This window comes from Schistocerca americana, chromosome 8, assembly GCF_021461395.2.
Source record: "Schistocerca americana isolate TAMUIC-IGC-003095 chromosome 8, iqSchAmer2.1, whole genome shotgun sequence".
Classification (NCBI taxonomy): domain Eukaryota; kingdom Metazoa; phylum Arthropoda; class Insecta; order Orthoptera; family Acrididae; genus Schistocerca; species Schistocerca americana.
This window is the reverse complement of record NC_060126.1, coordinates 296,120,785-296,133,033: the sequence shown is the minus strand read 5'-3', so window position 1 is coordinate 296,133,033 and position 12,249 is coordinate 296,120,785. Positions and strand designations below refer to the sequence as shown.

The 12,249-nt window shown below is 40.9% G+C and overlaps 1 protein-coding gene across 1 annotated transcript in view; it reads right to left on the bottom strand.

The window, feature by feature from the left end:
• The window catches only part of LOC124545781 (atherin-like), a 75,381-nt gene that overhangs the window by 37,887 nt on the left and 25,245 nt on the right, over window positions 1–12,249 (bottom strand). The window contains exon 6 of the mRNA XM_047124728.1: window positions 11,615–11,892. Within this exon, the coding sequence (XP_046980684.1) occupies window positions 11,615–11,892 (278 nt within the window). The remainder of the gene's footprint in view (window positions 1–11,614; window positions 11,893–12,249) is intronic.

The following is a 12,249-nucleotide window of genomic DNA, read 5'->3' as shown; positions in this document are numbered from 1 at the left end:
GCCTTCTCACCTACTTCAGCTGAAACTATTGTGAAAATGTGGCATCGCAGATTTGAGATATATTAACATTAAACTACGTATCTCAAAATTTGCGATGCCACATTTTCACATATTAACATCAATAAACTCCCATCCCCCCCCCCCCCCCCCCCCCCCCCCCATGGACCTTGACGTTGGTGGGGAGGCTTGCGTGCCTCAGTGATACAGATAGCCGTACCGCAAGTGCAACCTCAACGGAGGGGTATCTGTTGAGAGGCCAGACAAACGTGTGGTTCCTGAAGAGGGGCAGCAGCCTTTTCAGTAGTTGCAGGGGCAACAGTCTGGATGATTGACTGATCTGGCCTTGTAACACTAACCAAAACGGCCTTGCTGTGCTGGTACTGCGAACGGTTGAAAGCAACGGGAAACTACAGCCGTAATTTTTCCCGAGGGCATGCAGCTTTACTGTATGGTTAATGATGATGGCGTCCTCTTGGTTAAAATATTCCGGAGGTAAAATAGTCCCCCATTCGGATCTCCGGGCGGGGACTTCTCAGGAGGACGTCGTTATCAGGAGAAAGAAAACTGGCGTTCTACGGATCGGAGAGTGGAATGTCAGATCCCTTAATCGGGCAGGTAGGTTAGAAAATTTAAAAAGGGAAATGGAGAGGTTAAAGTTAGATATAGTGGGAATTAGTGAAGTTCGGTGGCAGGAAGAACAAGGCTTTCGGTCAGGCGAATACAGGGTTATAAATACAAAGTCAAATAGGGGTAATGGAGGAGTAGGTTTAATAATGAATAAAAAAATAGGAGTGCGGGTAAGCTACTACAAACAGAATAGTGAACGCATTATTGTGGCCAAGATAGACACGAAGCCCACGCCTACCACAGTAGTACAAGTTTATATGCCAACTAGCTCTGCAGATGACGAAGAAATTGAAGAAATGTATGATGAAACAAAAGAAATTATTCAGATAGTGAAGGGAGATGAAAATTTAATAGTCATGGGTGACTGGAATTCAGTAGTAGGAAAAGGGAGAGAAGGAAACGTAGTAGGTGAATATGGGTTGGGGGTAAGAAATGAAAGAGGAAGCCGCCTGGTAGAATTTTGCACAGAGCATAAGTTAATCATACCTAACACTTGGTTCAAGAATCATAAAAGAAGGTTGTATACATGGAAGAACCCTGGAGATACTAAAAGGTTTCAGATAGATTATATAATGGTAAGACAGAGATTTAGGAACCAGGTTTTAAATTGTAAGACATTTCCAGGGGCAGATGTGGACTCTGACCACAATCTGTTGGTTATGAACTGTAGATTAAAACTGAAGAAACTGCAAAAAGGTGGGAATTTAAGGAGATGGGACCTGGATAAACTGAGAGAACCAGAGGTTGTACAGAGTTTCAAGGAGAGCATAAGGGAACAATTGACAGGAATCGGAGAAAGAAATACAGTAGATGAAGAATGGGTAGCTTTGGGGGATGAAGTAGTGAAGGCAGCAGAGGATAAAGTAGGTAAAAAGACAAGGGCTAGTAGAAATCCTTGGGTAACAGAAGAAATATTGAATTTAATTGATGAAAGGAGAAAATATAAAAATGCAGTAAATGAAGTAGGCAAAAAGGAATACAAACGTCTCAAAAATTAGATCGACAGGAAGTGCAAAATGGCTAAGCAGGCATGGCTAGAGCACAAATATAAGGATGTAGAGGTTTATCTCACGAGGGGTAAGATAGATACTGCCTACAGGAAAATTAAAGAGACCTTTGGAGAAAAGAGAACCACTTGTATGAATATTAAAAGCTCAGATGGAAACCCAGTTCTAAGCAAAGAAGGGAAAGCAGAAAGGTGGAAGGCGTATATAGAGAGTCTATACAAGGGCGATGTACTTGAGGACAATATTATGGAAATGGAAGAGGTTGTAGATGAAGATGAAAGGGGAGATATAATATTGCGCGAAGAGATTGACAGAGCACTGAAAGACCTGAGTCGAAACAAGGCCGCGGGAGTAGATAACATTCCATTAGAACTACTGACGGCCTTGGGAGAGCCAGTCCTGACAAAACTCTTCCATCTGGTGAGCAAGATGTATGAGACAGGCGAAATACCCTCAGACTTCAAGAAGAATATAATAATTCCAATCCCAAAGAAAACAGGTGTTGACAGATGTGAAAATTATCGAACTACCAGTTTAATATGTCACGGCTGTAAAATACTAACGCTAATTATTTACAGACGAATGGAAAAACCAGTAGAAGCCAACCTCGGGGAAGATGTTTGGATTCCGTAGAAATATTGGAACACGTGAGGCAATACTGACCCTACGGTTTATCTTAGAAGCTAGATTAAGGAAAGGCAAACCTACGTTTCTAGCATTTGTAGACTTAGAGAAAGCTTTTGACAATGTTGACTGGAATACTCTCTTTCTAGTTCTGAAGGTGGTAGGGGTAAAATACAGGGAGCGAAAGGCTATTTACAATTTGTATAGAAACCAAATGGCAGTTATAAGAGTTGAGGGGCATGAAAGGGAAGCAGTGGTTGGGAAGGGTGTGAGACAGGGTTGTAGCTTGTCCCCGATGTTATTCAATCTGTATATTGCAATGAAGGAAACAAAAGAAAAATTCGGAGTAGGTATTAAGATCCATGGAGGAGAAATAAAAACTTTGAGGTTCGCCGATGACATTGTAATTCTGTCAGAGGCAGCAAAGGACTTGGAAGAGCTGTTGAACGGAATGGACAGTGTCTTGAAAGGAGGATATAAGATGAACATCAACAAAAGCAAAAAGAGGATAATGGAATGTAGTCGAATCAAGTCGGGTGATGCTGAGGATATTAGATTAGGAAATGAGACACTTAAAGTAGTAAAGGAATTTTGCTATTTGGGGAGCAAAATAACTGATGATGGTCGAAGTAGAGAGGATATAAAATGTAGACTGGCAATGGCAAGGAAAGCGTTTCTGAAGAAGAGAAATTTTTTGACATCGAGTACAGATTTAAGTGTCAGGAAGTCTTTTCTGAAAGTATTTGTATGGAGTGTAGCCATGTATGGAAGTGAAAGATGTACGATAAATTGTTTGGACAAGAAGAGAATGGAAGGTTTTGAAATGTGGTGCTACAGAAGAATGCTGAAGATTAGATGGGTAGATCACATAACTAATGAGGAGGAATTGAATAGGATTGGGGAGAAGAGTTTGTGGCACAACTTGTCTAGAGGAAGGGATCGATTGGTAGGACATGTTCTGAGGCATCAAGGGATCATCAATTTAGTATTGGAGGGCAGCGTGGAGGGTAAAAATCATAGAGGGAGACCAAGAGATGAATACACCAAGCAGATTCAGAAGGATGTAGGTTGTAGTAGGTACTGGGAGATGAAGAAGCTTGCACAGGATAGAGTAGCATGGAGAGCTGCATCAAACCAGTCTCAGGACTGAAGACCACAACAACAACAACAACAACATTAAACTCCTTCCGCCACAAGTGGAACTCGACACTTCAACAATCCCTACGGAACGATGCTCAGATTGTGTCGAAGGAAAAAATCACAGCTGCCATTCGATCACACTGGAAACGTGCCATGAGACCTCTTGAGTCGATCCACAGTGACCTGTGGGTCAATCTCACCAGAATCGTTCGACAGTAAGAAGGGCGTGCTCAAGTTCGTCGACGACTTTACTCTTTTTACAGTGGTCTACGTACTGAAATCAAAGTCGGAGGTAACTCGCTCTCTGAAGATGTTTCACACCATGGCTACAGCTCATTTCAGCTTGAAGATCAGCAGATTGCGGTGTGACAATGTTGGTGAACATATGCCGAAAGAGTTGAAGCAATTTTTTGATGAATAATAAATATTGTTTGAGTTTAGAATCAGATATACTCCTCAGCAAAATGGTGTCTCGAAGCAAATGAACAGAACTCTTACTGATAAAGCTCGCTGTTTGATACTTCAATGTGAATTAAGACGTTCTGGTTAGAAGCTGTTCATACTGCTGTATATCTGCATTAAATAGAAGTCATACTGGGACTTTGGAAGGAAAGGTTTCTGCAGCTTTGTAGTACAACGAGAAACCTAATTTGAGTAAGCTGAGAGTATTTGGATGTATTGCTTATCAACTGGTACCAAAGGAATTGAGAACAGGGAAGACCGACAGCAATCCTTTGAAGTGTTACGTCACTGGCTCCTGTCCTAAAGGCTACAGACTTTGCTGTCCGGAAGAAGGAGAAATAGTCACAGGAAGCAACATTGTTTTCTACGAAGGAAGATTTGAGGACTGGATTCCGGAATCTGTACAGGAATCATTAGAAGAGTTACACAAATGCGATAATGGAGGTTAATTCACCGAAAACGATGTTAAACCAAATGATGGAGGTCATGGAATAATTCCAAAACAAGAACTGTCCAGCGACTGAAAGGAATCTGAAGTTAAAGATGTTCAACGTTGTACAGGAAGAGGAACGCTTCCAAATACCTGGATGACTATGCTGTTCTTGCAATGAACGCTGAAAATTTGTCGGTGATATGGCGAAAACCTAGAAGGAAATTATAACTTGTAAAGATAAGGAATACTGGTATAAAGCTATACTGGATGAAACAGATTCTATAAAGGAAAACAAGAATCGGATGTATATTAAATTACCCACTGGAAGATAGACAATCGGCAGTAAGCGGGTGTTCAAATTGTAGAAGGACAAGGATGGAAATAAGACTTGTGGCTAAAGGATGCTCACAGACAAAAGGATTTGACGATGAGGAAACATATGCTCCAATGGTTCGACTTGTAACTGTTAGAATAATGTTAATTATTGCAATCCAACAATGACTGTTTCTGGAACAATTTGATGTTGCTAGCCCTTTTCTTCATGGATTACTCAAGAAGGAAATGTGCATAGTTATTCCTGAAGGAGTGGCTATTTCTGAAAAACTGAAAGACACAACTGGTTTGGTTCACAGGTTGCAGAAGTCTTTATAGAGTTTAAAGCAAGCACCACTATTCTATTCATAGGTTTCTTATCTCTATAAGATTTACTCAGTCTGAAGGAGATAAATGACTTCACTATATGATTTTAAAGGAAGTAGTCATTTACATTGTGCTCTATGTTGACGACATTCTGATGTTAGGAAATAATAGAGAGGAAATGGAGAGAATGAAATTTAAGTTACAGAAGCAGTTTAAAATAAAGGAATTAGGAGAATCACAATCTTACTAGGGAATCGAGATTTCAAGGAACAACGAAGAAATATAACTGAGTCAAGCGTCATATTTGAAGAATTTGTTACAACTATTCAACATGCAAGACTGTAACCCGGTCAAGGCACCTATGGAAGTTAAACTGGAAATCAAGGAAAGAAAAAGGATATATTAGCCATGGAAAGAATTGATGGAATGCTTGATGTATGCAATGACAGCAACGAGCCTTGATTTATGTGCCGCTGTCAACTTCTTACGCAGATGCCATAACAATCCATCGGAAGAACTCTGGGGATGCTTGAAAAGAGTTTTGAGATGTATCAAAGGAAACATCTACATGAAACTACATTATCGTCAAGGGAATCATGAAGCTCTTCTTGGCCTACGTTATGCAAACATGCACAAAAAGCAAGACGCAAGATCTAACTCTTGTTACCTATTACAACTGTTTGAAAATACTGTCTACTGGGCAACGAAGAGACTGACTGGTGTTTTTTTGTCGTCTGCAGAGGCAGAACATGTAACTCTGGCAACAGCTGCTGCTAAGCTACTCTGGCTGAAATGTTTGCTGGACGGCATTAAAGTTCTACTCCAGCTACCAGTTCGTATATTCGAGGGTAATCAGTTCTGTGTACGGTTTCTGCAGAAACGGCAACACCGTCGGTCGAGGTATGTCAAAATTAAATGTAGCTTTGTGCGTCATCTTCACCACTGCAAAATAATCACCGCCAAGCATGTATGCTCGGAGGATCAGATTGCAGACATCTTCATCTAATACCTACCAGCTCCTAGATTAGTCGCTTTGAGAAGCTTATTGAGTGTAGCTTATTATTCATGTTAAATTTAAAATAAATGAATTGCAGAGGGGTGTTGAGAGTGCAATCAATATCTGTGGTTTACGTAAAATAACTTTGAAGATAAAAAGCTTCGCTGCCGTCGTTATTCTGTGCTCAGTTGCCTTCAGTTATTTTTTCAATTCAATAAAACCAACTAATAATAGTCTCTAACATTTTGTGTGTGTGATTTAAGGATAGTCTCTAACATTTTGTGAGTGTTATTTAAGAGTGAGAAACTGAAAATTTATCACTATGAATTTTGAAGTTCCATCATATTCATTATTTCCTTACCATGTGTTAACATTTATTCGTGTAGTACCCCTAATTGTTACAATATCCCTGCCTCAAGCTAATTGAAATAATGTACCAATTCTCTCTTGAATGACTGTGTACTGTACTGGGCGACTGTGCAGATAAAAAATGAAAAAAATAGGAATATTATGAATGTTTGTGAAGTTGATAGCAGGATTTTTCCTAACAAGAATCTTGAAGATTCTCTAAAAATAATAATAATAATTATTATTATTATTCTATATCCAGCAACAGATTCGCTGGCGGAAGAATTCTTATTCTGAATCACGGCGATGTCAATCCCGGGATTTCACAGCTGCGGAGATCGGTGATTTTGTATTGACGGCCCGCATCTCGTGGTCGTGCGGTAGCGTTCTCGCTTCCCACGCCCGGGTTCCCGGGTTCGATTCCCGGCGGGGTCAGGGATTTTCTCTGCCTCGTGATGGCTGGGTGTTGTGTGCTGTCCTTAGGTTAGTTAGGTTTAAGTAGTTCTAAGTTCTAGGGGACTGATGACCATAGATGTTAAGTCCCATAGTGCTCAGAGCCATTTTTTTTTGTATTGATGGTTCTACACAATCTCAAAAAAAAAAAAAAAAAAATAAATAAAAAAAATAAAAAATAAATAAATAAATAAATCGGGAGGGTAATGAAAATGTCAGCAGATTCTTAATCGTTGCAGCGAGAATAAATCCACGTCCGGGCTACTGAATGTTACTTTTGAGAAAAGACGGCAATGCCACTCAGCACTGGTTTTAATCCGGGTTGTTATAAATTCGATGTAGGCTCTTGAAATTATTTTCGGCACAGGATGTAAATCTTGCTGGTAAAACTTAAACATAAACAATGTGAAATGTCGGGGTTTGAAAAGGATGAATTACTTTTTCCTGTTTTGTCGTCTTTGACGATGAATACATTTGCCGTTTATTCATCAAGATGAGCTCTTACGAATGACAATGGTTTTTAATCCTTCCATCTTTTCTACATAGACACCAAACATTAAAGTCACAATTTTGATTACAATGGCGAACTAACCCTTTCACACAACAATATATACCTCTCTCTACTCCCGCTAGGATGACAATAAATTACATCCAAGTCAGCTATCAAAGCCAGAGATACAGTGAACAACAGTCTCTTCTAAGCATCGCTGCTGTCACTCGCAGCCACTATAATGTTGCGTGTCAATATTACCTTTCGTAGTTTGGTTCTCTAACTTTTGTACTCTGCACAGATCGGACGTAAAATAACCATTATGCATTATATTTCAAATCATGTGCGATATTAATATTAGGCTTCGAAATCTTTTAAGATAGTGATAAACATTTCCACCTCGTGGACACCTTCGCACACGCTTCGTAAGACAGAGAATACAATGAAATAGCATATTCTCTCGACGTGATACTACAACGGTTAGAACTGAATAAGTTGTGACTCTTCAAAACAGAGGGTGAGACCAGTTGCAGAAAACCAGTCAAAAGACACTTTTAAGAAACTTGTTTACCATTCCTTCTGTTTCTGTATTTACGTTTGGATTGGTTAGAACGCAAAAAGAACTAATTCTGCTTGTTGTATATTAGACGGAAGATCATTTACATTTGTGAGGAACAACAGCGTATCTAAGACGGAGCTTTGGGGAACCCCATACGTAATTTATTCCGTCACATTTATGTCCCTGGGCCATGTTGGTTGAATTACTAATTATAACTTTCTGCATTCTTTTGGCTATATATGACATTATCCATTGGTTAGCCATATCATCAATCCCATAAAATTTCAATTTATCTAGACAGGTCGCAGAAAATAACAGCTGGAGCTATTTTGTTATATAACGCTTGCAAAATCTGGTAAGTCAACTTGTAAATGTCATTCTCAGTAGAACAACACTTACGAAACCCAAACTATGTTTTGCTGAGGATATTATTGTTGCTAAGGTAAGATACTATTGCAGAATACGTCACCTTCTCAAAAATTTTTGAACTTTATAACTATATTCACCTACATTCTTCCTGCCATTGAACTTCATTAATTCCCATTCGTCTAAACTTAACCCATCCGTTTCCCTTTTTAAAGTTTCTGACCTAGCTGCATTATTAAAGGATCTAACAGTCCACACTCCAATCCACGGAACGCCAGTTTTGTTTCTCGTAATAGCGACATCCTCGTGGGTATTCCCCACGGGCTATCGGAAGGGGAGACTGTTTTGTCTCCAGAATATTTCACCCAAGAGGATGCTGTCATCATTTAACCATACAGTACAGCTACACGCCCTCAGGAAAAATTACAGTTGTAGCTTCCCCTTGCTTTCAGCCGTTCGCAGTACCAGCAGAGTATGTCTGTTTTGATTTATGTTGCAAGACTACATCAGTCTCTTGCCCCTCCCACTGCTGAAAAGGTGCTACCCCTCTTCAGGAACCACATGTTTCTCTGGCCTTTCAACAGATACCCCTCCATTGCAGCACCATCTACAATGCTACTTGCTGGACCACTGAGGCACGCATGCCTCGTTACTAACAGAGAGGTCTTTCTACATGTACATCTACGTCTCCATAGATACTCCGCAAGCCACCGTACGGTGCATGGCGGAGGGTACCCTGTACCACTACTAGTCATTTCCTTTACCGTTCTACTGGCAAATAGAGCGAGGGAAAAACGACTGTCTGTAAGGCTCCATATGAATCCTAATTCCTCGTATCTTATCTTCGTGAGTCTCACGCGCAATACATTTTGGCGGCAGTGGAATAGAACGGCAGTCAGCTTCAAATACCGTTTCTCTAAATTTTCTCAATAGTGTTTCTCGGAAAGAAAGTTACCTTGCCTTCAGGGATTACAATGGGAGTTCTCGAAGAATATCCAAAACACTTGTGTGTTATTCGAACCTACTGGTAACAAATCTAGCAGCCTGCCTCTAAATTGCTTCAATATCTTCCTTCAATCCGACTGGGTAAAGATCCCAAACACTCGAGTAGTACTCAAGAACAGGTCACACCAGCGTCTCTTTACATGTGAACCACTGTTTCCTAAAATTCTCACAATGAACTGAAGTCGGCCATTCGCCTTCCCTGCCACTGTTCTCACGTGTTCGTTCCACCTCATATCGCTTTGCAACGTTATGCCCAGATGTTTAAATGACTTGATCGTGCCAAGCAGGACACAAATAATGCTGTATCCTAACGTTACAAGTTTGATCTTACTGTTCATCTGCGTTAACTTACGTTTTTCCACATTTAGGCAAGTTGCCATTCATCACACCAACTGGAAATTTTGTCTAAGTCGTTATGTATCTTCCTACAGTCACTCACCTTCGACACCTTACCATACACCACGGTATCAGTAAACAACCGCAGATTGCTGTCCATTTGTAGCTATAAGGTCTGAGATATTTGCATTGCGTGTGGGCTCTTGAGCTAGCTGCTCAAGACAATTTCCAGAAGACGTGTTCAAAAATATTTCACATGTCTGTCTGTCTGTACCTCCCGCAATGAACCCATAGACATCTCAGTATGTATTCGGCAGGTTAAACTAGCCTCCAACTAGTATTGCATGACCTGGATATTTGCGCTCTATTGACCGTAGACTTTCTTTGAATGACTCTTGAAGTGTCACATCAGAATCGGGTGACCGGTAAAAACATCTAGCAATTAACTTGATTTTACCTACACCTGTTATACGCTACCAAATGACTTAAACTACCACTCTCAACTTCGACCTCAATAGAGACAGTATTTTTATCAACTGCAATGAACACTCCCCCTCCAACGACCCACTAGTTTTCTTTCCGATATAAGTTCCACGCCTCGCTAAATATTTCAGAGCTTTCCACTTCTGGTTTCAGCCATATGTCGACTCCAAGAATATTTTGAGCGCGAGAACTTTTTGGAGGGAAGTAAATTCGGAATCTTTATGACGAATACTTCGACAGTTTACTGATAAAATTGTGACAGTCTAAGTGTCTTTATTCTGAATACGGTTCGACTTCCCTTGCTGCATATGGACTGGCTAGTGTTCGTCAGAGCACCTCAAACTAGGTTCTTGATTTACTGGGGGGGGGGGGGGGAGGGGCTAATCAATTAAAGACGTTTCATGGTCTGATATTGTTGTTAAGTGAGAGATTAAATAAACGTATTTTCATGTATACGAATGAAAACTCATTACAATGAAGGTATTCCACATAAAGGCTAGAAACTAGAGACGAAATATTTTAGTCTAATTCTAAGTAAGATACTTGAAAAACTCAAATCAGTAAAGTCTACAGCAAAGGAAAAGTATTATGAGAAATGCCACTTGGTTTTAGTAAAAGTTACTTAATTAATGCTGCCACTATATGGTAATTGTTGGAGCATACCTTGTGTCACTTAAGTCATTTCCTTTCCTGTTCCACTCGCAAACAGAGCGAAGGAAATACAACTGTCTATATGCCTCCACACAAGCTCTAACATCTCTTATCTTTGTGGTCCTTACCCAAAATTTACTTTGGTGGCAGTAGCATCGTCCTACAGTCAGCCCCAAATGCTGCTTCTCTAAACTGTTTCAACAGTGTTCCCCCAAAAAGGATGTCGTCTACCCTTCGGTGATTCCAATTTGAGTTCACAGAGCATGTCTGTAACAATCGCGTGATGATCAAATCTACGGTAATAAATCTAGCAGCACATTTCCGAATTGCTTCGATGTTTTCCTTTGGTCTGACATGGCGGGGAAATAATAGATCGCGCGAGTGTTCCTTACATGGTCTTCTTTAGAAATGAACCACACATTCCTAAAATTCTCCCAATAAAGCAAAGTTGACCATTCGTCTTCTGTTTTGACATCTGTGCTCCTTCCATTTCATATCACTTTGCAATATTAGGCCTGGATATTTTAATCGATGTGACCGCATGAAGCAGCACACTACATATGCTGTATCCGAAAACTACAGGATTGCTTTTCCTATTCATCATCATTACTTTAAGGTTTTCCACATTTAGGGCAGGCTACAGATTCTAAGTCTTCTTGCATCCTCCTTCAGTCACTCAAGAACGATAGCTTCCTGTACTCCAGCGCATCATCACCCTGTTCATCAGGGTAGTTGTATATATAGAGAATAGGAGCAGTGCTATCACACTTGTCTGGGGCACACCTTGTCTCTGATGAACACTCACCCTCTACAAAAACGTACTAGGCTCTGTTACTTAAGAAGCCTTCGAGCCACTCACATACTGGGGAACGTAGTCCACATGCTCTTACCTTCCTTGACAGTCTGCAGTATTGCACCATATCAAACACTTATCGGAAATCTACGAATATGAAATCTACCTTCGTCGCTAGATAAAGGAAGAGTTGGAACTGACCTGCTAGAGGACTCAGAAGAGTCTTCGGAAGAACTGCCGAGGTCCACAGAAATGGACTCCTGCCTCCAGGAAGGCTTTTTGGGCGCTGGCGGCAGAGGCAGCGGCAGTGGGACCGGTGGCGGCAGCACGCCCAGCTCGACACGCTCCTCACGGGACACCTCGTCCCAAGATGGCGGCCGCGGTCGACACCGGCCCGGTGCTGGGGGCGCCTGATCGTGACGGGCACGAGGCCGAGCCGTCTCAGGGGACCCCAGCACTGTGTCCACGGAGTCTCCCCTCTGAAAATGACGTGCTATTGTGCTACACAGTTCGATGGTCAGAAATAGATGCTCATTGTTACACTCCATCTTCAATCACTATTACCTTTCTGCTCTTGCAGTGTGTTCCAGTGGATGGCGCTTGCTTTGGTCCTCATGCTTTTCCAGAACAATTTAAAAACTATTACAGTGCTGTTTGCAACAGTTGACCTTATACTGAAAAAGGATAAGGACCAAAATAGCATCGACTCCAGACATTGGTGATAAGGAAATCCAAAATCTTGTCTAAACTTTGGTATGATGTGGCTATAGATCTGACTTTATGTAATACTAGGGTCATTCAGCTATGGTATATCTTGCAATAACGTAACAACATGG